The sequence below is a fragment of the Rhododendron vialii genome, chromosome 6a (genome assembly GCF_030253575.1).
Source record: "Rhododendron vialii isolate Sample 1 chromosome 6a, ASM3025357v1".
Lineage (NCBI taxonomy): Eukaryota > Viridiplantae > Streptophyta > Magnoliopsida > Ericales > Ericaceae > Rhododendron > Rhododendron vialii.
The window spans coordinates 13,732,301-13,757,573 of NC_080562.1; the positions used below are offsets into that span (position 1 = coordinate 13,732,301).

General features: G+C 36.6%; 2 protein-coding genes across 2 annotated transcripts; both read left to right on the plus strand.

The window, feature by feature from the left end:
* Positions 1–6,895: 6,895 nt before the first annotated feature.
* LOC131329209 (probable glucan 1,3-beta-glucosidase A) lies at positions 6,896–15,554 on the plus strand. Its single transcript, XM_058362295.1, has 8 exons — positions 6,896–7,348; positions 7,480–7,599; positions 7,713–7,910; positions 13,635–13,793; positions 13,870–14,039; positions 14,205–14,360; positions 14,520–14,872; positions 15,165–15,554. Exons 1-8 carry the CDS (start codon positions 7,163–7,165, stop codon positions 15,344–15,346), a joined length of 1,524 nt encoding a protein of 507 aa, XP_058218278.1. The 5' UTR covers positions 6,896–7,162; the 3' UTR covers positions 15,347–15,554.
* Positions 15,555–21,817: 6,263 nt separating this feature from the next.
* On the plus strand, positions 21,818–24,923 carry LOC131329210 (uncharacterized). Its single transcript, XM_058362296.1, has 4 exons — positions 21,818–21,891; positions 22,146–22,209; positions 22,355–22,586; positions 24,772–24,923. Exons 2-4 carry the CDS (start codon positions 22,151–22,153, stop codon positions 24,784–24,786), a joined length of 306 nt encoding a protein of 101 aa, XP_058218279.1. The 5' UTR covers positions 21,818–21,891; positions 22,146–22,150; the 3' UTR covers positions 24,787–24,923.
* Positions 24,924–25,273: the final 350 nt, after the last annotated feature.

Below are 25,273 nucleotides of genomic sequence, written 5' to 3' on the forward strand. Positions count from 1 at the left end.
ATGAGCACAGCCGAGATATGCCCTTTCTCTTCTCCTTTACGAAACACTTTTGAAAAAAAAGTATAAAAATTTGGCGGAAGATGTATAATGATTTGTGTAGAAATTGCATTACTGTTTTCAATAGAATTGCAGTAGTTTACGAAACAGTAAGAATTGCTATAGTTAAAAAAGTTAACAGTTTAGGCAAGATAACTATATTTGATTTTGAAAACATTTATAACTATATTTGATTTTGATTATCTTTTTTGTTTTTGTTTAATTTTCGTTTGTGTATGTATTTTCTATGAGAATTTTATATTTTCTATGAGAACTGTCTATGAAAACTGTGTATTTTTCTATGAGAACTATATATTGTCTATGAAAACTATGTATTTTCTACAGCGGTGGTGATCAATGTCGTCATAGGAAATCCCACACTGCAAATTGCATTTCAAACTAAATAGGAGAGAGAGTCCTAATCGGTGGGTGCCTCTTTATTCGTACCTATTTGAGTGAATATGTACAGGAGGTGGAAATGGTGGAATCTAGAAAGAAGTAGTTGTGTGCATTTGTAAATTGTTGGAAGATTTTTGGGAAAATTTCTGATATGGTTGAAAATTTTAGAAAATTTTTGTGCATGTTTATTTTTTATGAGAACTACGTATTTTTTTTACGAGAATTGTATATTGTTTATGAGAACTGTCTATAACAATTGCGTATTTTCTATGAAAACTATATATTTTTCTATAAAAACTGTCTATGAGAACTGTGTATTTTTTTATGAGAATTGTATATTTTTTTTTTTGAGAATTGTGTATTTTTTATGAGGATTGTGTATTTTTTATGAGAACTGTGTATTGTCTATGAGAACTGTCTATAAGAACTGTGTATTTTAGTATGTGGTAAAACTATGTGAACTGATTTTCTATGAAAACTGTGTATTTTTTATGAGAATTGTGTATTATTCATGAAAACTGTCTATGACAATTGTATATTGTTCTCATAGAACTAATTATGAGAACTGGCAGTTCACATAAGCAGTTCTCGTAATTCAGTTCACATAGCCGGTTCTTTATGAGAACTAAGCAGTTCTTATAGAACTGCCTATCAGACTTGGCAGTTCTCATAGCCAGTTCACATAGCCAAGGATTTTTTTGTTACCGTGTATTTTCTATGAGAACTATATATTTTTTTATGAGAACTGTGTATTTTAGTGTGTGGTAAAACTATGTGAATTGTGTATTTTTAAGTTCACATTGTCCAATTCTCATAATTAGTTCAGAAAGCTAGTTCTCTATGAAAATTGACAGTTCTCATAGAACTAACAATGGAAATTGGCAATTCACATAGTCAGTTCTCATAACTCAGTTCACATAGCTAGTTCACATAACCAAAGGTATTTTTGTTCAAAATAATATGATTCAAGAATTGATTCTAAAAATATAGCTCTCATAGCCTCAGTTCTCATAGCCATAGTTCAGGGGCATTTTTATTCATTTGTGTATTTTCTATGAGAATCGTATTTTTCTTATGAGAACTATGTATTTTCTATGAGATTTGTGTATTTGTTCATGAGAACTGTTTATAAGAATTATGAATTTTTCATGAGAATTGTGTATTTTCTGTGAGAACTGTCTATGAAAATTGTGCATTTTCTATGAGAACAGTGTATTTTTTTAAAAAAATTGTGTATTTTTCTAAGAGAACTATGTATTTTTTATGAGAATTGTGTATTGTCCATGACAACTATATATGAGAATTGTGTATTTTCTATGAGAATTGAGTATTGTCCATGAGAACTGTGTATTTCTATGACAACTACGTATTTTCTATGAGAACTGTGTATTTTAGTGTGTTGAGACTATTTGAATTGTGTACTTTTCAGTTCACATAGTCATTTCAAATAATTCTCATAAAACTGACTATGAGAATTGGCAGTTTCCATAGCCAGTTCACATAACTAAGAGTATTTTTGTCCGAAACAGTTCTCATAAAGACAGTTCTCATAGAAATAGTTCTTATGGACAATTCTCATAGAAACAGTTCTCATAGAATTTTTTCATAGCAAATGGTATTTTTTTAATCTTTCATAATTTCATATTCAATATGGATCTTGTTTAGTAGATATCGTCGAGTAGATTCCAAAAATATAATTTTTTTTACAAATGAATATCTATAACAAAAGATATGACTTTTTGAAATTTAAACAATGTTTTAATGGTGCACCAGTGTTCATGGAGCATTGGATAATTTTTCTATGCTAGATGTTCTCTAGTTCCGTGCGCTAATGCGCATGGAAGGGCGTGGTTGGAATAAAAAATATAAATAATTGTACAGGACTAAAATAAGACCGAACCTAATTTTTTGGGCTGGCCTAAAAATTCCCCCTTAAATTCTTTTTTCTTTTGATTTTCTTGTGTTGTCCACTGTATAATGCGGTACTAATTGTTTACCTGGGAGGTGCTAGGGGTACATCAGGTGTGATACACCTCAGCCACACCCTTCTCACATACAGGTGGGGTCCGTTTTAGTGGGCCCCACTTGTATATGAGAGGGATGTACGTGGTTGAAGTGTGCCACACCGATGTGCCTCTAGCATTTTTGATTCCGCATTTTAAGTTTAAAGTCCCGTGACTTTCGCTAGTTTTAATTAAAAAAACCAACAAAGAACTTGCAACACCGACGTCAAAGTCTAAGATTCTGGAAGGTTACTGGATAAAAGTACTGTTTTGCAATCAATTTTAACACCGACGTCAAAGTCTAAGATTTTGGAAGGTTACGGGATAAAAGTACTGTTTTGCAATCAGTTTTTCAACCTTTCCTCTGACAAATGGGATAGAAACAACAAAGCGTTAAGCACCTTTCAAAGAATTACACCTTTAACCCATTTTCTTTATTGTACGTTTCTTATTTACCCCAAATTTCTTCTTTTTCTTTTTCTTTTTTAACAGCTCCTTCTTTAAGAGAGTATGTACACCAATAAATAGGTAAAATATCTCATGAACATTGCATATTTTTAGTTTAGCTATCAACTTTTTCTTTCACAACTACACTAATATTATCTATTTTACCTTACACCAATTAAAAAAAATATTTTTATTCGGTTTAATTTTATCCAATTTTAAAGAGTCGTGATTACTTTGTCTCTAGAACTCTCATAATTAAGTACTATATACTCTTTATTTGGAATTCAGTAGAGCAGATACTTAATTATGAGAATCCTATAGGCACTACAAGAAAAAATATATTTGCTGACGAAAAAAATGGTGATGAAATTTAATTTTTACTATAGGTAACGAAACAAGATTTTCGTCACCAAAAGGTGCATCACCTACAAGTTGTTTCCGAAAGTCACTTTTGGTGACGAAAATCTTATTTTTTCGTCACCTATAGTAACTTTGGGTAACGAAAATCTTAATGTTTCGTCAGCAAATATACTTTTTTTTGTAATGAGAAAAAATTAATCATGACTCTAGAAGATAAATCAATGAGAAAAATAAGAGTCTGAATTCATTTTTGATATATAAACAGTCTAAAAAAAATTAAATGCTCCAATTTTGAATTCATTTGAACCGGTGCAAATATCTTATTTTTCTTATCGATTTATCGTAAAAGGTCATGATTAATTTTTGTCTCTAATAATCAATTATCTGCTCTATTGGATCACAAATAAAGAGCAGATACTTAATTATGAAAGTTCTAGAGATAAAAATTAATCACGACTCTTTAAAATTAAAGTGCTAAATTTTTTAATATATTAAAAATTAAGCAGACATAAAATATATATTTTAACTGGTGTTAGGTAAAATAGATAATGTTAGTTTAGTTGTGAAAAAAAAGTTGTTAGCTAAATTAATGAATAAAGAGAAATAGAGTAATGATTGTAGAGACGAGTAATGAGTAAAAAGAAATAGAGAGAGATGACAAAGTAATAATTAAAAAAGGAGGAAGCTATGGTACACAGGGTATACCGTATGTTTAAATTATGACAATTTGTGATTTTCATTATGCCGATTTTTGGTTTTGTAATGCATATTTATGATTCTAGTTACGACTTGTACATTAAAATTTACCTGTTGAACAGGTCATTAGCATGTTACCCATAATTAAAAAATATTGTTATTATGTAATCATAATTATTCGTACCGAAATCCATAATACTTGTACCCTAACCAAATATATGCGTACAATATGAAAAATTAAATAATGTTATCCACAAATGTTATAACAACATCATAAATTGGCATTATCTTACCATAATGAATCGTACCAAATTTTTTTTACTCGTATGATATTCTGTAACAAAATCAAAATATGTTGTACCAGAATCAACAATTGTTATACTCAAGCCAAAAATATTTGTAAAATGCCACAAATTTTATAAAATAACCACAATTATTATGACAACACCTAAAATTGTCATTTTCTTAACACAATGTGTCATATCAAAAAAAAACATATTTAAATATCAAAAATTATATAACAAACCATAATTATTATGACAATACTATAAAGTGACGTTTTCTTACCACAATGTATCGTACCAAAAGAAATTAATTAAAATATTCCGTAATAACACATGTCTAAAATACCATAAATTCAGTAATATAACCAAATTTGTTATGACAACACCATAAATTGACGTTTTCATACCCACAACATGTCGTATAAAAAAATTCAATCGGAATATTCAGTAAACGAAAGTTGTAATTGGCAAAATACAATACCACTAATTATTTTCAATTCCCGCCACATTATTTTTTAAAATTTTAAAATTTTCACCATATTATCTTTAATTTTCGATTCCCTCCATACTATTTTTTCAAATTCTTATTTGTCCCTACACAATACCTCAATAATTTAAATTAACAATGAAGTTCTCGCACAAAATTTTCATCCAAGAAATTTACCAAAAAGTAAGTACTATACCCAAATTTTTGAATACAACCACAATTTCCTCTCAAAATATTGTCTAAATCAAATTCTTTCTCTACAAAATTTAATTCAAAAAATAAAAATTCCTTCGTGGAAAAATGAGAGGTCACTAAAAAAATAATTATCATACTGTCTCAAATGCATACACTTTCGACACTAAAATGGAGTACAAAAAAATAAGTGTAAATATTAAAAAATAGAGTGTGAAAATTACTCCCCTTTTTGTAATTGGTGAAATTAATTATATTAATACCCAATCTTATTAATATTCAGGGCGGTGCACTTAACAATTGACACTATATATTTGACACATGGATCGGTGTCAAACCTTCACCCTATGCATACCAATCAAAATTTAATGGTGGTCCTTGGAACTACGTGTGGAAGTAAAATCTAAATAATTTTGTAAATTTATTGTCATTGTACTTTCTTTCAAAAAAAATTATTATAGTCGACATATTGATTTACACTAATGACATAAGCTATAATATGATCAGCACTAGGACGGAGGCATTTGAGGTTTCTGTCTTCTCAAATTTTTAGCCTGAAAATAAAGCCCATACATACAAGAAAATATTATATAATTAATAGCCTTTAGAATTACAAATTCTTAATTGTGTACCATAGTGATAAAGTGTTGGAGTTTGGACACTTATCTAAAAGATCTGGGGTTCATGTCTTACACTCTTCGTTCCTTTTTTTTTTTAAAAAAGAATGTTGTTATTTTTTGGATAAATTACATAGTTAGTCCTTAAAGTCTCATACTTCAACAAATCTGGTCGTTTAATTTTAATACAACATTAAAATATAATAATGCACCATCTGAGCCCTACGTACGATATTTTTTTTATTTTATTTTTTATTTTATCAAAATCGTCTATCTTTTACATAATATTAATTAAGTCATTCGTACCAATAATGAAGTTGATGGCTTATAGCTAGACACTTAATTGGAAGGAAAATATCATTCTATTATTCAATTTGCGTGCCGATGATAGAGCTTTCTAAACCTGATTGAGACAAAAATTTACGTAGGTGACTTAATCAACAAACATAAAAAATTCAACGGATTTGATCGTCATTATTGTGTCACAGTCGCATGGCTACGTTACATTCAACTACAACAGAGGACTAGGTTTCATACCAAATACTATAAATTGACTGTACAGTCTAAATGTCGTTAGTGAGTGTATTATTAAAATGATCGATCAGGACAGTTAGGATATTAAGTTATACAATATTTAATCTGTGATATTTTAGACATGTATCTTGCTTGGGTATAATAATTATTGATTGTGTTACGATATATTTTGGTCTTGTATCTAGTATCTTTTGATCGATTTCTTTTGGTACGACATATTGTGGTAAGAAAGTGTTAATTTTTTGTGTTCTCATAACAATTGTGGTTATGTTATATAATTTGTAGTATTTTACACATGAGGGAGAGGGAGAGAAAGTCAAGGAGGAGAGAACAACCTGTTACCTGCTAAGCCATTTTTTTATTTTATAAATTGATTTAATAAATCGGTGGTCCGGATTATTTACTTTGAAATCCAAGGGTTTAAAATGATGATGCGTACGGTACACCCTCTAATAAGGGGTGTGTACCATAGAACTACCCATTAAAAAAACAGGGTAATGATTAGAAAATAAAACAAAAACAAAATATGAAAAGAACAAGGCTGCAATGTTCATGAGATATTTTACCTATTTATTGGTATATATGCTCTCTTGAAGAAGGAGCTGTTAAAAAAGGAAAAGAAAAAGAAAACGAAGAAACTTGGGACAAATAAGAAATGTAAATTTAAAAAATGAGTTAAAGGTGTAATTCTTCGAAAGGAGCCAAATGCTCTGTTGTTTCTGTCCCATTTGTCATAGGAAAGGCTGTTTCTGTCCCATTTGTCATAGGAAAGGCTGGAAAAGGGACTGCAAAGCAGTACTTTTATCCGGTGTTATATTGCAACTGTTAGCATTTCTGCATTATATATATATATATATATATATATATGTATATATGTATGTGTGTGTGGATTGGCGAGTTAGACACGGCCCATTGACAAAGAAAGATTCTTCTCTCTCGGACCGGGTGCTCTTCTCACTCGGGGAGTCCTCACTTTCTCTTCTTCCTTTCCTTTTGAGCTGGGGCAATCAATCAGTCCATTCATTCCCGCCCTTCCTCAATCAGTAGGACGGAATCCCCCCCTCTTTTTTTTTTTTGTTTCGCGCAGCCTCAAGATTCCTATTTGATATGGCACCATACTCCAAAACAAAACAGTGCCTATGCCTTTGTATCTTTCTCTGCTGCATCTCCTTTGCCTTCACTAGGGACATTCCAAACATCCATATCCGAGCTGTTAACCTCGGAGGCTGGCTAGTTACAGAAGGCTGGATCAAACCAACTCTCTTCGATGGCATACCCAACAAAGATTTCTTGGTTCGTACTTGATTTCTAGCTAGCGTACATATTAATTACTACTGTAATTCCTAATTAATTAATCTCTCTGTATTCACGTTTTTCTTTTTGTTTTCTCAGACTCAGTCTTATTTTGGAATTTTGATCATTAGGATGGAACCGAGCTGCAGTTGAATTCCGTGACGGTCAGAAAGTACCTTTGCGCCGAATCTGGTGGAGGGACAATCATAGTTGCCAACAGAACTTCGGCTTCAGGCTGGGAAACATTCAGAGTAATAACCCAGTTACTTACTAGTTCGTTATGATTCTGTTCGGAAGATAATTTTTGTTTTGATTCTCACAACTGCTTGAGGAGTATTTACTTCGTTTTGTTTCTTTGATGCAGTTGTGGAGAATCAATGAGACCTCTTTTCAGTTGAGGGTGTTCAACAAGCAATTCATGGGACTAGACGCTACTGGGAACGGGATTGGTTTAGTTGCCGTGGCAGAGATGCCGGGTGGAGCAGAGACGTTTGAGATTGTCAGAAACTCCGGCAATTCCAGCCGCGTTAGGATCAAAGCACCAAATGGGTTCTTCCTACAGGTACTTGATCTCGTTTTTGGTTTTCTTCCTGTTCTTGTTCATAACTATGAATGCCTGTCTTTTTAAGGGATGAGATGCTTATTCAAAGTAGATATTTTTCTATGTTATTGGTTGTCAACATCAATAGGAATAAAGGATAAACGAATTAGACGAGGGCTGCTTTTCCCCCCCCTGACACCCCACCCCCCCGGCCCCACACCCCATTTCCCATATTACCCCTCCCCCCCCCTCCCGTTCTCCTGCTCTCCTCTCTTTCCTTTTACTTTTTTTTTTCTTTCTTTTTTCTCCCCCTCCCCCTCCCGTTCTCCTGCTTCCCCCACATTCCATTTACTTTTTTTTTTTCTTCTTTTTTCTTCTTTATTTTCTTTTGTTTTTTTTTCTGGTAGAATTTTTTTTTCGTTTTTTTCTCTTTATTTTCTTTTGATTCCTTCTACTTTGAACTTTTTTTTTATTATTTTAATAATCTTTTCTATTTTCTTTATTTGTTTCTTTTCCCCTTTACCTCTCTTCTTTATTTTTTTTTTGGTTAACTCAAATTCTATTTTCAATTAAAATTGACTTTATGCTTAATAAATTTATATTATTTTAATTAGTTAATTAGTCTTAACAATGAATAATAAAAATAACTTGTAATGAACAATAATAAATTGAAATAAAATTTCATTTTATTATAATTGAGTACATATTGTCAAAACATGAAAATACATAAAAACACAAATTTTAATCAATATCTCCTCCAAATGCTGCTCCCGGCATGCTTATACCCATTACTTCATACCACAATAGCAAACGTGTTTCATAACTGGCAGCCCATCCTTTAGCTTCATCCGATGAATGCTCCTCCCACCATATTGGGATGGGTGGTACAGGGTAATTAGGTTCTAAGAAAATTTGCACGAAGTGATCGTTGTTAACACGGGCAATAGCAATTTCCCGGCGGTATTCGACTGAAACTGGAGGGGACCTCAATGGCAAATGAGTAAAACAACCGTAAACATCCTCATCAAATGTATGCAGTACTAGGTTGTACCTTGTTGCGATGACAACTCCCAAAGTCATAGCCTCCATCCAGTGATCCTTTGGTGCCGTAGGCTCGAACCAATTTAGTAAAATTAGTAGATGCTTTGCCCAATCATTTACTGGATAAATCTCGGTGTATAGATAATAATTTTGTTGAATCTCTTCAATAAGCTCCTCTCGTACTCGACTCCAATCATTTTCACTATACCCGATTAGTGCAGCTATCGCCCTGAATCCACAATGACCATCACCAAGCACGTCAACAGTGTGGGAAATATAACGCTGATAAGCCTGAGGTAATCGTTGAATGTAGGGATCAATGATGGATGGAACTATAAATTGAGTGTTGCGAACCCCCGAACCCCTCCCACGTCTCCCTCTCCCTCTCACTCGCGATGTTGCAGTCCTTGATCCTGAAGTGGATGCTTCTGAGAAAGAAGGTATGCGACGTGTACTTTGCTCATCTCTACCTGTAGGTCGACCTCTATGTTCTGTGTTGTACGATGGAGGTCGAATTGTGCTACGAGATGGATCTGCCATATCGATAATCCTGTCTATGATATGCTCTCGCATAGGTGGATCCATCCCATCTAATATCTCAACGACCTGAGATGTCCTGTCAGATCGTGCTCCCTCCTCATTAAACTCGGTTGCGTGCATAGACAACCTAGTCCAATGAGCGTGGATACTCCATAGCGGAATTGGAGTGGAAATGGAACGATAATATGCAAGATCGTGCATGCATGGCAATCCGTGTGTGATTTTGATCGTACAGTTGCAATAGCCAACAATGTGGGGGGATACTTCTAAAGCGGTTTCTAGCTGATCATGTATGAACTCCATTGCCTCTAATGAAATACGACACCTTACCTGATCAAAAATGTCGTCACGTAATTGTTTGTGGCATGGAATGTTCAATGATTTCTCGAACGACTTCTTAATTTCCCCGAACTGATTTTTCAACATCTTATGTATTTTATCAAAAGATGTTTGTAGTGATGACATGGTATCCCCTAAATATAACTTTAGCCTCGCATGTGCAGACTCTGCCCTGTAATAGAATAATGCACTGTGTTTAAATAGGAAAGTATCAAAAAGTATTTCTTAGTATAGTAGAGAAATACACAAAATTTTAATAGGAAAGTGAAAAAGCGATTTTACCTTTGACTTGAATTGCTTCCGAGGTGCATACATGTATCTGTCCATGCTGAAACAAACCGCTCTTTGTACGACCTTAACCATGTTTGCCACAGGTAAGTTATGACATACGGAAACTGGCGAAAATCGTCGCACATGGCTTGCCACTTATGTTCGAAAGACGAAGGTGTAGATGAATTGATAAGCGAGTGCCATGACTTGACGAAGCGCTTCCATTCCGAACCAAGCACACGGCTGCAGTTCTTCATGACGCACTGATTTATGTGCCAAATACACAAGATGTGACGTGCCGTAGGGAAACATGTTTCAATGGCGTTCATAAGCGCTAAATCCCGATCTGAAACAAACACCAATGGCATCGACGCCCCCTTTTGAAGCATCCAGTTTTTTAAGTTATCCAATGCCCATGTCAATGTCTCTTCTCTCTCATTACTAAGATAAGCGAACATAAGCGAGTAAGTTCGCCATGTGGATGTGATACCCACAACCTCCAATAGTGGTTTTCGATACTCATTGGTCTTGTACGTGGCGTCAATGATCAGTACAGACGGAAAGTTGACAGATAGCTCTAGACTCATAGGATGAACCCAAATAATATCTGTGATTTCGTTAGTATCCGGATTTGTAAGAAATTGATGGAGGTAATGTTCCTTAAGTAATTGACGTATGACATACTGAATAGGAGTTAAACCGTCCAGTTTGGCTGCTTTGTTTGAAAAAATGGTGTTATAAATGCTCTTGATTCCCGTAGTGTTTGACGGGTCTTTTTGCTTCAAAATATTAAGAATCTCACGAGGCGCAGTACTGTTGGCCATGTCGACCACAAATTGTTTCTCTATTGGTTTTAGCCTTGACGGGTACTCGTGGCCCTCAATATGTTTTGCTATTTCATGGTTATGGACACCACTAATAACCTCTAAACCCCACCTGATACCGTATGGATGTTGTGGTATACCTCGCAGTTGAAATGGGCAATCGCATTTTCTAGTCCCAGTATTTCTTTGCAAGGATTGCCCTTCAACCAAATACCGTGGCGGTTCGTACTTTCCTCCTCTTTCGCAACCAAGAATGCACTTCGGCAATTTGCCGCCTTTTAACTTAGCAGAATTTAAAATAACCACCACAATACCATATTTTAGACCAACGCTCCGTGCCCAAGCTAACATATCTTCTCTACTTTCAAAAATCTATATAAAAAAAAATGTATAAATACAACATTAACCAGTCTTAACATAAATAACGAATATGCAAAACAATAACAGTGAAAACTAACCTGGTCGGTGGTAAATTCTTGTGTATAATCGCGACTATTGTGGGAGACACTCTCCTCACTACGAATATCATTCTCAAATGACCAACTATCTGAAATTGAAAAGTTGTAGTCATCCATTGTTCCTTCCCGAATTTTTCGCTGCGGCGTTCCTAAAAAATTTGACAAATACACAGTTTGTGAGGAAAGCCTAAGTAACCATGCCAAATTTTCACCGAAAATCATTATTCTAATTTTTGTAGATTATGTTTGACATAGAAATAACCAGGAAAGTCCCAGGTCGGATGGTCGGACGAATCCAATTAGAATCACCATTCCTTCCTTAGTCGGTACGAAGCCAGACTTGTTGACAAACTTTCGAGGGTGTTAGCCTCGGGTTACTCCACAATTGTAAAAACGATCATAAAGCATAGTGTCACATGGACGGACACCTTTGGAGTGGAAACCACTTATGCTTTAGACCAGTAATTTTAGTAGAATAAGTTTGCTAGCTATCTTTAGTATTTTAACTTAATATGCATTTTTAAACACAAAAATAAAATATAATAGAAGGTTACGGTAGCTTACAGAAGATGAATGTGGCTATCGAACGAACTGACTTCTTACGGTAAGCTTATGTTAGCTTCGAAAGAGAAAACAAAATACTTTTTTTTCCTCTCGAAAATAAATATTGACTAAACTACTAAATTTTTTGGATCGAGAAGCTGATCGGGTGGTGGTTTAGTGGCGGCCTTGGGTTGAGTTTCTTGAAGAACTCAAGAAGAAACTGAATAATACCAAGAACAAAGTAAGAACAAAGAGCAAACACAAAATTTCTAGAGAGACAAGTTGGAGAGATTCAAGGTGTGAATTGAATGGTTTCACAAAGAGTTCTATTTATAGGAAAATGAGGACCTCTCTCCTCACTCCATATGGCCGGCCCCCCCCCCCCCCCCCCCCCCCATATTTGCTCTATGGTTGAAATCTAATTCTAGGTTTAAGTCTAATAAAAATATAGTTACAAAAATAAATGTTTCAACTTTCAATCTGTTTGAACTGGTGCAAAGATGTTATTTTTCTGATCATTTCATCCTAAATGGTCGTAATAAATTTTTGCCTCCAAAGCCTTTCAATGAACACCCTAAGAGAGTCTTGAAACTAAATAATGAGTTTTAGGGTGTTTGTTGAAAAGTCTTAGAGCAAAAAATTCATTATAAACATTTCAAATAAAATTATCAAAAAAACATGATTTTTTACCCGGTGTATTTATAGAAATTAAATAAATACGATAAAATTTATTAAATAAAAATAAAATTTAAAAGGTGAAGGTGTTTTAAGAAGGGAGGGGGGGCCGGATGTTTTTTGGGTGGGGGGCCGGGGGATAATCTGGGTTTTAAGAAAAGGCTGGAGTTTGATAAAAAAAAAAAAAACAAAAAGAGAAGGCTGGGGGGCCGGGTAAAAACAAAAAGGGAAGGCTGGGGGGGGCCGGGGCCGGTTAAAAAAAAAAGAAAACGGCCGGGTTTTAAAAAAAAGGAAAACAGAAAGGAAATGTTTGGGGGGGGGGGGGGGGGGGCGGGTAAAAAAAAAAAAGAAAACGGCCGGGTTTAAAAAAAAAGGAAAACAGAAACGGAATGCTGGGGGGGGCCCGGGTAAAAAAAAAACGAAAACAGCCGGGTTTAAAAAAAAAGGAAAACAGAAACGGAATGCTGGGGGGGCCGGGGTAAAAAAAAGAGAAAACAAAAAGGAAAAGGGTAAGGGCAAGGAGGTAATTTTGGTGTGGGGCCGGGGGGTGGGGTGTCAGGGGGGGGGGGAATAGCAATTTGCATAGGTATGGGAAACAGAATGGGTCTTAGTCAATTTAGTTATCAAGACTCTAAAGAAATATTTTATCATCTCTTGCGGATGTTCGGAGGGGAATTTGGGTTCCACTTTAATCACGCGTGCGCAAAGAAATTTACCCAGAATAATTATCAAAGAAGAGTTTTTTTATGAAAACATCCCTCAAACTATCACATTTTTTCTACTTCGTCCTCAAACTACAAAAACCACATATTTCGTCCTCTACTATCCAAATCCTACCTATTAAGTCCAATTCTTAACTACATCCATCAATTTGGATGGAAAACTCACCATGAACCAAGTGTAACTATTGCACCCAAAAGTGCACATGGTGAGTTTTGCCTCCATCAATTTCAATGTTCAATTGGAAGACACTTAGAGAGCAAGCTATAAGAGAAAATAATGAAGGACAATATATTTTCTACTTAAGTTTGTAGTTCTATGCTTGAGTTTTGTAGGTGAAGACAGAGGAGCTTGTAACAGCTGATTCAAAAGGGGATGGTAACTGGGGAAATGACGATCCATCTGTTTTCATCATGACTAATAGAGGGGGCCCTAAGGGCGAGTTTCAAGTAACAAATGGTTATGGACCAATCAAGGCACCACAAATTATGAAGGTATGATTTAGCTTTTGAACTACTTGGAGGTCATAATAGTCATATATGAAAGAGCAAAATCAATTTGCCTTTTTAGGAGCACTGGAGCACATTCATAGTGGAAAATGACTTCAGCTTCATATCTAGCAACGGCTTAAACGCAGTGAGAATTCCTGTTGGCTGGTGGATAGCCAGTGATCCAACTCCTCCACTGCCTTATGTAGGAGGATCCTTGCAAGCATTGGACAATGCCTTCTTATGGGCGCAGTATGTTTTCTTCTAATCCGACACTTCATCTTCCACTAAAACACTGCAAATGATCCAAAAGTTAATTTTGGCTGTTAATTTTATACAAGCAATGAAATCCCTGGGCCATTATGAAATGACAAATCCACCAGCGGTTGTCCTTGATTAGCGTTGTTCTGTGTACAGAAAATATGGGGTGAAGGTCATTATTGATCTACATGCCGCACCAGGATCTCAAAATGGTTTTGAGCACAGTTCTACTAGAGACGGGTCTCAAGAATGGGGTTTGTCTGACCAAAACATACAGCAAACAGTTGATGTTATAGACTTCCTGACTGCCAGGTATAATCTTAGCTTGCTTTCAAAAGGGCATCGAGATTAGTGTTTGTCCGCTCTTTTTTTTTCTTTCATACTCTATTGTGAAATGTGTGTGCAATTGTAGCATAACTACTTGGTAACGATTAAAATCTCACTTGTAGTTTTGTTTTTGTTGACATATAGGTATGCTAATAGCCCAAGCCTTTACGCAGTCGAGCTCATCAATGAGCCTCTCTCCCCTGGAGTCACCCTTGAGATTATGACCAAGTACTACAGTGCTGGCTATAACGTCGTTCGCAAACACTCCTCCTCGGCTTTTGTGATAATGTCAAACCGGTTAGGACCAGCTAATCCGAGAGAACTCTTCCCTCTTGCTAGTGGCTTCACAGGAGCAGTCATTGATGTCCACTACTACAATCTCTTCTCTGACATCTTCAATACCATGAGTGTTGAACAAAATATTGATTTTGTGTACACCAATCGGTCAGCCCAATTGAGTCAAGTTACAACGTCCAATGGGCCTCTCACTTTTGTAGGTATGTCTATCAAAATGGTTTTATGTTTATCTCGAATTGTTTGCTCAAAATATTACACTAGTATATTGCTAGATAGACTGTCATTTCGATGGGCTGATCGTTATGATGCATGCAAAAATCATACCAGCCTTCTATGAAACTTTCCTTGTCATCAGTCGCATTGTATATATTATTCTTTATATATATAGCTTACAAATATACTTATAAGTGATCTGGACTTGGTAACTGTTTTCAGATGCTAGCTAGAAATTAGTAAATGATGGGACCTGGTTTGGTTTGGATGAAATTGCAGGTGAATGGGTAGCTGAATGGCAGGTTACTGGGGCTGGGAAACTGGATTACCAAAACTTTGCCAAGGCCCAGCTAGAAGTCTACGGGAGGGCTAGCTTTGGGTGGGCTTATTGGACTCTGAAGAATGTGAACAATTACTGGAGTCTAGAATGGATGATCAATAACGGTTATATTACACTATGAATATTCATGGAGGTCAGGGGGTAGTTATAATTTGTTAACCTCGATCAGTACCTTCCTTTTAATTTGTTTTCAATCGGTCAATATTAATTATAGCGTGCCATGAAAATGGCCAATATTCTAGTAAAACACTTTTTGTAATAGTATAGTATAGTAGATAATAAAGTCCCGCTAAGGACCAAAATGATTAATAGAGCTCAATTTTAATAAACCCCACCCAGTTTTCAGACTATAATTTATCCATAAATCATCAGATAAAACAAACGCAACAAAAGACAAGGGCTTGCAGTAATAGCTAGTATCAACAAAAATTTCAAAATCATCAACAATTGACTTGTCTCTCAATTGAAAAGGGCATACTATCATTCTCATAAGAAAATCGTGGATTCGAATCTCGAGTGTTAATCATATTTCTCACTTGAAGTTATTTTCATGTCTTAAATCTCATACTGAGAATATATATATGTGGAAGGCGATAAGTACCATATGGCATATGTCATCATTAAGATATTGTGAGGGATTCCGGAAAAGCCCTGACTTTTGGGGAAAAAAATGAAACGAATCATTACAACACTAGTGCTTGTCTGTGCCTACGACACTCGCATCCCGATTGGAATTGTCTGAGCCTACCGCACTTGCTAGCTAGTGGCTCAAACATTAGTGTGTAGTATGTGATCCTCTTCTTAGTGGCACGAAAGATAATTATCTGTGCTTATGCCACTCTCCCAACTATACATTTAAGCTAGCTACAAACAACTATCAATTTGCTTATGGAATTTCAGTAAATACCAGGTAAAAAGTTAAAACCAAGCAGCACATCAATTAGTGTTCTGCATCAACGAAATTAGAAAAAATCTAAGCACACCAACCAGTGTTCTGCATTTAAAAACATAAAAGCAGATATAAGCACACCAGCCAGTGCAGCACATCAGTTAGTGCTCTGCATCAACGAAATCAGAAAAAATCTAAGCACACCAGCCAGTGTTCTGCATTTAACAACATAAAAGCAGATATAAGCACATCAGCCAGTGCTCTGCATTTAACAACATAAGAGCAGATATGAGCACACCAGCCAATGCTCTGTATAATAAGGGAATACTTACGGATTTGAAGCATCGTGATTCGACATACTCTTTCCTTCCAATGTGACATTAACTTTTCTTCCATTTCACTGTTGTGCACCTCGTTGCCTACAACAAAAGAGGTATATGGAATTATTGAAATCTATACAGAAAAAACCAATTGGATATGTGCAACACGGTACCATTAAAAAAAAAGTGCAAGAAAGCCAGACAACAATGTACAGTTTCATATCATTAACCAAAAGTTACAATGCATAAGAAATGTGTAAAGATTATTAATCAAAACAGTTGACCTGTCAACTTGTATATGCAAATAGGCTTCTTAACCACAATTTAAGAGAACAAAAGAAAAAAAGACTATCTATCAAATGAATCCTAGCCACTAGGTCCTTATACTGTTAGATCTGTACCACAATTTGAGCATATACCAACTAACATAGTTGGTATGGAGTTGTATTGCCCAAGAATCCATTGGCAACAACAGTGTACCTGATAGACACGTAAATGTTCACAAAAGTGGCCAGTTCGGGCACTGCTCATATTTTCAAACAATGAAAAAGACAATATTAGATGGAAAAATACTTCCCGTAGACGAACTCGGGCATTGTCGGAGCCCATGTGAACGGGGGAATGGGGGTTCAAAACTCATTCTCCATTGCACATGGGTAAATGGCGACCATGAGGTTTCGCATCTTGCAGGGTATCTTTTCCAAACTAAAGTTGAACGTTTTTTAGAACACTTAATGGAGCAGGTTAATCTGGACTGGTTACGAGAGTTAGGAATCCTACGACCATACCTCCTTTAAATTATTTGAAAAGAACAATCAATTTCTAAGGTTTTAGTTAATCTCAATCAATTGTCAAGGGGTGGCTACCTAAGAGCTCGTTTAAATTATAACAATCCGAGTTTTTATGTCAGCACACATCACCGTCTTTGTGGATTTGACTCCGGTCTTACAGGATATTGTGCTACGTCGGTCTCAGCCCTACACTTGGGGCAACCCATTAATTTAGGACTAGGATTCCCTCAAGCATTTTTGGCGCCATTGCTTGGGACGGTAACATGTGTTAAGAATTCAGGTAGTTATTTTTATTTGTTTTCTTTTTAGTTCTTTGTTTTGAGTCATAATAGGTACAGGTAGGCAATCCTCCATCATAGGAAAGTATCACCTCTAGCCTATTTTTTTTTGTTGAAAAGAAAAAAAAATGGCCCATTTTGCAAGGTGCTTTGGAGGTTATGCAAAAACAATTTGATTGTTCAGTGTCACTTTTTATATTTTATGGTTTGGCCTCAGGAAATTCATTTTCGCATCTTGCTATGTAATGCCCCAATTTTTCAAATAATTTCAGAGGCATTAAAATAATATAATTTTATTGAAATAACTCCAGAGCGACTCTAGTCTTGATACAGATTCCAAATACACTCGATCTCTACTCTCGATTTTTCTCCTGTCTCAAAGCCGCTACACCATTGAACCCTGCAGCTGCTGGCAAATTGATCGCCGAAGCAACCGATTTGCCAGAATACGACGTATCCGTGAGTGACAAATCACCCAGTAGAATAATCCAACCCAACTACATCTCCTACTTTACAGCTAGCAAGCAAACAATATAATAATGATGCGAAGAAGTAAAACAGAGATTTTTCACATAAACCGGTTTATTACTACCCATTAACCCTACGTGAAATCTAATATCCCATCCACGAGATCTTTTCTTCCCATAACCACTAACTATGACTGTGTCATGGAAAATCCCCCCCCCCCTGCTTGTCCTGCACACAGGGTCCTAAACGAGTTCATCTAAGTTATGTTTGGAACTTTCCATGGCGTACCATATGTTAGGGTCGCTACCATTCCTAAGCCTCTAACTATGACTGTGTCATGGGTCAATCCCCCCTTGCTGGCCCCTGCAAGGGCATGATTATCCTTTGGAACTTCCCATGACGTACCATACATTAGGGTCACCATAATAACATCACCGGGCCCCACAAGTCACCCTTAGCCATGGCCAAATCATAATCCACAATCTCACAACTTCAACACTTTACCATTTTTCCATTGACTTATCATCGTTTATGTGAATTCTATTCGCATACCACCCCGTGTTTCTATGGTCCAATCTAGCATTCAAATCAAGTATCGGTGCAATATAATAATTAAAACAAATAACAAATAATGGTATTGGTGCAATATACAATTAATCAAATAATAATTAAAATAAATAGCAAGCAATGCAATCACATAACTTTTTATGAATGGATCGTTGCCGTTAGTCTTGTATGGCCAAGAAGTTAATAATTAAGCAAGAAACTTTTGTCTAACTAATAAGAAGGAAAATATTAATTTTGGTCAAAAAATTAGTAAGCCTAGGTTTATACTAGTTATATTTAAGAATTTAAAATAGATAAATAACCATGATAAATACAAAAAAAAAAAAAAAGATGATAATATTGAGTGAAGTAGCATGACCTTAAAATGAGTCCTACAGTCCTATGGAACATGTTCGAGTATCAAAAGTTGGATCCGGAGGGTTGCGGGTGTAACGCCCCGAATTTTGGGTACGTTAAAAAGACATTTTATTGATAACAGCAAATGGAGTCTGGCTCTTATTACAACAAATACTCTCACAAGAGTTCAATATTTACACAAATGAAGGGGGTTCTAAGGTTCCTAACTATAGCTCTTCCTTCTTCTCCATCCTAGCCAGCTCCTCAGCTCCAAAAGCCTCCAAGGTGTACTGTTCATCTTGATCATGTACAAGATCTGACACATTATACTAGCGTCACCACCGATATAATATGTCAGGGTTACCAAAAGGCAACACCGTGAGCTACAAAGCTCAGCAGAGTAATCCTATACCCGCTAACCCATAACTTACAAACCAAGCTATAATACAACATCAATTTCCACATGATAAGTATATACACAGTTAATCAATGACACATCCACATTCATTAATCATCTATCGTTGGTGTCCAAGATTTTCGGGTTTCTCCTACGCGACTCATCATAGACTGTGTCAACAATTTCATTTACAAAACAACCTCTCAAAAATCATTTGTTTAACACACACAATTTGCATTGGCTCCGTACCGCGGATAACCAAGCTACACACCCAACCTTTTTTTTTTAAAATCATTTGCATTGGCTCCGTACCATGGATAACCAAGCTACACACCCAACCTTGGTTCCACCGCGCCGGGTTCCCAAGTATCCTCACAATGGTTCCACCGCGCCGGGTTCCCATTGGCACACAAAAATATTTGCATTGGCTCCGTACCGCGGATAACCAAGCTACACACCCAACCTCGGTTCCGCCGCGCCGGGTTCCCAAGTATCCTCACAATGGTTCCGCCGCGCCGGGTTCCCATTGGCACACAAAAACATTTGCATTGGCTCCGTACCGCGGATAACCAAGCTACACACCCAACCTCGGTTCCGCCGTGCCGGGTTCCCGAGTATCCTTACAATGGTTCCATCGCGCCGGGTTCCCATTGGCACACAATTGCATTGGCTCCGTACTGTGGATAACCAAGCTACACACCCAACCTCACCATGGTTTCGCTGCTCCGGATTCCCATGGGAACGCACACATCCTCACAATGGTTCCGTTTTTCCCGGATATCATTGGAACACACACAAAACACACACCACACAATGGGCTACCACGTCCGGCCACATTGCGGTTTTCGAAAATTCAAAACTTTTTCAAAACACGTCTTTTACACATGCACACACACAACTCACATAATGCCATCCGAAATCGGTCATTATGTTGTTTCAAAATATTTCCTTCCTCGAAAAACATGAAAAGACTCCGCGGTAGGACAAAAGTAAACATGAAACATACTAACAAGATCATCCAATTCTATATTACTGATCACGCTCAATTACTACTTATAGCATAACGCCACATATACGGACGCCTTTGGAGTGTATCACTTATGCTTTATTCAAAGCACAACGCCACATGTACGGACGTCTTTGGAGTGAAATCACTTATGCTTTATCACATACCACAAGTAATACAAGCGACTCATATACGTATACTCATAACCATCCTAAAGATCAAAATACAAATACTTAAAGTAAATAGGTAACAACAACGTTATACTTGAGTAAGTAAATAAATAGGAAGTAAGTAAGAATTTCCTTACATATACTTAGAGTTAGTGGACAAGGGATTCTACCTTACTTCTTGGTGGTAGTCAGCTACGGAAGGTTAGTCGGCTACGGAAAGTACGTCGGTGGTCGGGCGGAGTAACTTCCTACGGTGGTCTCCAGTAGCTTCGAAAGAGAAAGGTTTCTCTCGAAACTTCTTCTTGACTAACACTACTCTAATTTATGGATCGAAAGGTGGTCGAGTGGTGGTTTAGTGGCGGCCTAGGTTGAGTTTCTTGAGGAACTCAAGAACTACTCAAGAACATGAAGAACAAAAGAAAGAACAAAGAAAGAACATAATTTTTCTAGAGAGAGAAGTTGCTAGGTGAAGGTGTGAGTTGAATGAGAAGCATGGGGTGCTATTTATAGGCCAAGGCATGCCCTCTCCTCTCTCCCAAGGCCGGCCCCCCTCTCTCTCTCTCTACCTCAAATTTTGACACATGGCATGAAATCTTTGAAAGATCAAAGCCTAACCCTAGGCTTGCATGGCTAAGTTTGGCTAAATGGTAGGTTTGCATGGCTAAGATTAGTCCTTGGATTGGACTATGGGAGATTTGTTGAAAGATTTGGAGACAATGGTACAAGATTTGGTCATAAAACAAATATGGAAGTACAAATGGAGGAAGTTTCCTAGCTAGGAAGGAAGATATCACCAAGGATTGAAAAGATGAGAAAGATCAAGGAAGGTACAAACAAAATCTCTCCCTCTCTCTCTCGGCCCATCTCTCTCTCTCTCTCTCTCTCTCTCTCTCTCTCTCTCTCTCTCTCTCTCGGCCTCTCTCTCTCTCGGCAATCTCTCTCTCCCTCTCCCTCTCCCTCTCTCTTGGCCTCTCTCTCCCAAGTACTACACATAAATATATATATATAAATATATATATATATATATATATATATATTTATATATATACACAGTTAGCTTCTTATAGGGGATCCCCTATATAGCTTATGTAAGGACTTTTAATCTAGGCCCTTAGATCTCATCCAAAGGCTGAGAAAAAAGAAACCAATTCGCGGGTTAAATGAGGCCCAGATTGGTCACGGGTCCGGGTAAAAATCCTCACGCGGGTCAGCTGAAAATTCAAAACCCATATTTCCCTTTTCACGCCTGTCAAAATAGCGAGAGAGAGAGAGGAAAAAAAAAAAGAACGAACAGAGACCAAGAACGGAGAACTCCAAATTTTCAGCTTCGATCGATCGATGAAGAAGAAAGCTTTCTAGTATCTCTCACTCGATCTTTCTCTTCTTCTGTCTCTCCTCCAATCCAACATCCAACGTACTGAGAAGAAGAAGAAGATTGAACGAGGTATCTCTCTCTCTCCCTCTCCCTCTCCTTCTCTTTGGCTCGTTCTCTCTCTGACTTGTACATCTGAAATTAGGGCTTTTTCTGTAAATACATTTTGGGTCCATTTGTTTTGATTTTCTGAGAACCCTAACCCTAATGTCTGACATTGGGTTAGGGTTTGTGACGATGGGGCTCTCTCTCTCGTTCATGTTAGGGTTAGGCTTTGGATTTGTGTAAATTTTTTTGATTTATGTAACAAATTGGGGAAATTCCAGTGTACATGGACGACGTACGAGAAGAAGCCGACAATATTCCACCACTGACCGAGCAACAACCAAGGTCTCTTTCTCTTTCTCTCTCTCACAAATTACGGTTAGAAATTACGATTCGCAAAAAAAATACAGATTTTTTTTTAATGCTGACTTTTTTTTTTAACTGTATGTGAAAATTTTGATTTTTAATTGTTTTCTCTTTTGGGGTCTAGAATGCAGTGTTTGGATGATATAAACGTATTCTCACCGTTAGCATCGATCCCGTGTGAATCATCTGCTAATTCTTCTCAAATACTTCACACTCCTCAAGTTAAGAATGACCTAATACCGAAAATCAACCAAGAGTTTGACAATTTAGATGATGTTTGGAAATTTTACAACCATTATGGTAAAGAAGGTGGATTTGGTACGCGAGCGAGCTCTAGCAAGAGGAATAGGGATTATGAAGTCATTAGAAAGGAGTACGTTTGTTGCAAAGAAGGGGTGAAGAGGGTCCACAAAACTAGTGAACCCGTTACACGGCATCGGGGGGATAGTAGAGAGAATTGTGGGGCGAAATTGTCTGTTGTGAAAAACCAGTCAAGTGGAAAATTTGTTGTCTCCCAATTTGTCGAGGGTCATAACCACCCTCTTGTGTCTCCAAAGTGGGTACATTTATTTCGATCTCATCGTAAAGTGTCAGCTGCAAAAAAGGCTTTAGTAGAACAACTATCAGCTGCAAATGTGCGAACCTACCAACAAATGAGTATTTTCGAGTTACAATCCGGAGGTCTACAAAATGTTGGCTTTTTACAAGAAGATCTTGATAATTTTAAAAGGGACATGAGGAAAATGTTAGCCGGACAAGATGCCAATATGTTGTATGAGCATTTTCAAATTGAACAACAAAAGAATGCAGGTTTTGTGTATACAATGGAGAAAGATGATGAAGGGAGGATGACTCATTGTTTTTGGGCGGATGCCACCTCTAGAAAATCATACCAATATTTTGGAGACGTTGTGGTGTTTGATACAACATACAACACAAACCGATATGCCATGATCTTTGCACCTATATTAGGGGTTAATCACCACGGGCAGACTACTCTTTTTGAGTGTGGATTCTTAAGTGATGAAAGTAGTGATTCTTTTGAGTGGCTGTTTGAGGAATTTTTGAAAGCAATGCCAGCAGGCCCGCCCAAAATGATCATAACTGATCAAGATCCGGCAATGGCAAAAGCATTTGCTAATGTTCTTCCGAATACGCATCATAGGTATTGCATTTGGCACATTGTGAGTAAATTTTCTGAAAAAATAAGTGCATTATCCTATAAAGAACATTATGATGAGTTCAAAAAATGTATATGGAATTCCGAGACACCTGAAGAGTTCGAAACTAAATGGATGGATGTTGTACATAAAGCTAACTTATCTAGCAATGAATGGTTGAAAGGGATGTACCAAATCCGTGAGAGATGGATTCCTGCGTATATGAAACACATGTTTTCCGCCCACATGACTAGTAGTCAAAGAGCTGAGATTTCTCATGCATTTTTCAAGAGATATGTGTCTGAAAATAATTCATTGTGGGATTTTGTGACACGGTTTGATAGAGCACTTTCAAAGCTACGTCATAATGAGTTGGATTTGGATCATAAAGATCTTAATGAGAAGCCTCCATTGAAAACAGTAGCACCCATAGAGTTGACAATGAGTGAGTTATATGCACGGGCCATATTTTACAAGTTTCAAGATGAACTACATCAAATTTTGGCATATGTTGTTACGATGACACATGAGGACGAACACCGTTATTTGTACAATGTTGAGAGGGCGAAGGTAAGTGGTTCAAGGGTTCGTCAAATTTTCGTAGAGAAGTCATCAAAATATTCAAGTTGTAGTTGCAAGATGTTTGAAAGTGACGGAATCCCATGTCGGCACTTGTTGGCGCTCTTCAGTAGAATGCAGATTATAGATATGCCTAATGAGTACATTTTGCGGAGGTGGACTAAATCGGCGAAAGCTTTGAGAGTTGTAGATGACTTGGGTGGGTCCGTCAAAGAAATATGCATCACTTCTTTGTTAGAGAGGCGAAATAATCTCTTCCAACTTGCTTCTAATGTAATTGATGATGCCGTATTAACTGAAGATGGGACTCAAATTTTGGAAGAAGCTTTGTGTTCGGTTCAAAAGAAGCTATGTTCCATGAATCTTAGTAGTGAAAATGGCAAAGCGACTGCTATCCAAGTGTCTAATCCTCATGAACAAAGTTTCAAAGAACCACTTAAAGTTAGGGCAAAGGGTTGTGGTAAAAGATTAAAGGGAGGAAAAGAGAAAGCGGTCAAGAAGAGTAGGCGTTGTAACGGTTGTGGGTTAATCGGACAGTCGCATGACAAAAGGAACTGTCCAAAACTTCAGAACATGTACGTGTATGGTCAATTTAATTCTTTTGTTGTTTGAAATTTTAATTGTTGTCATTTTTTTCTTAGATCTTCTCAAGATGTTAGGTTGAATGACGACGATGACGACGATGACGACATGGACGTTGTCGATGATTGTAAGTGTTCATTTAAATTAATTCTTTAGTTGTTTGAATTGTAATTCTTGTCTTTTGTTTCTTGTATTGATATTATTATCTATTCGTGTTTCAGGATGGGAGAATTGAGTCTACTGGAATAGTATTTTTGTTTTACTAATTGTTAGGAGTAATAGTTTGATCAAAATGGAGTCTTATTTTGGAGAAACTTGCTGGATGGAAATGCAATATTTATGGAGGGTTTGGAGAAACTGCATTCATTAGTATTAGCTTTTGTCGTTGAGTTTTTTTTTTTTGTTGTAACTGGATACTTGTTTTATGGAATGAGAGCAAGGGAAAAATCCAAAATGTTGACTCTGGAAAACAGGGGAAGGTCTTGACTATGTTTGTAATGGTTTTTTTAGTAATGGCTTTTATGTTACCGCCAAAGGAAAAAAAAAACAGAAGAAAGAAGGGTGGAGTTACAGGATACTTGTGTTTGGAAATGAAAGAAGTTTCATTTTGCTTCTTGGCATGTTTTTCTACCAGCTTTTTATCAGTGATCAAGTTTCATCATCTGGGTGGGTGTTTAATTGTCTTTCTGTGTAGCTCTCTTTACTATATGTAGACCCTTGCA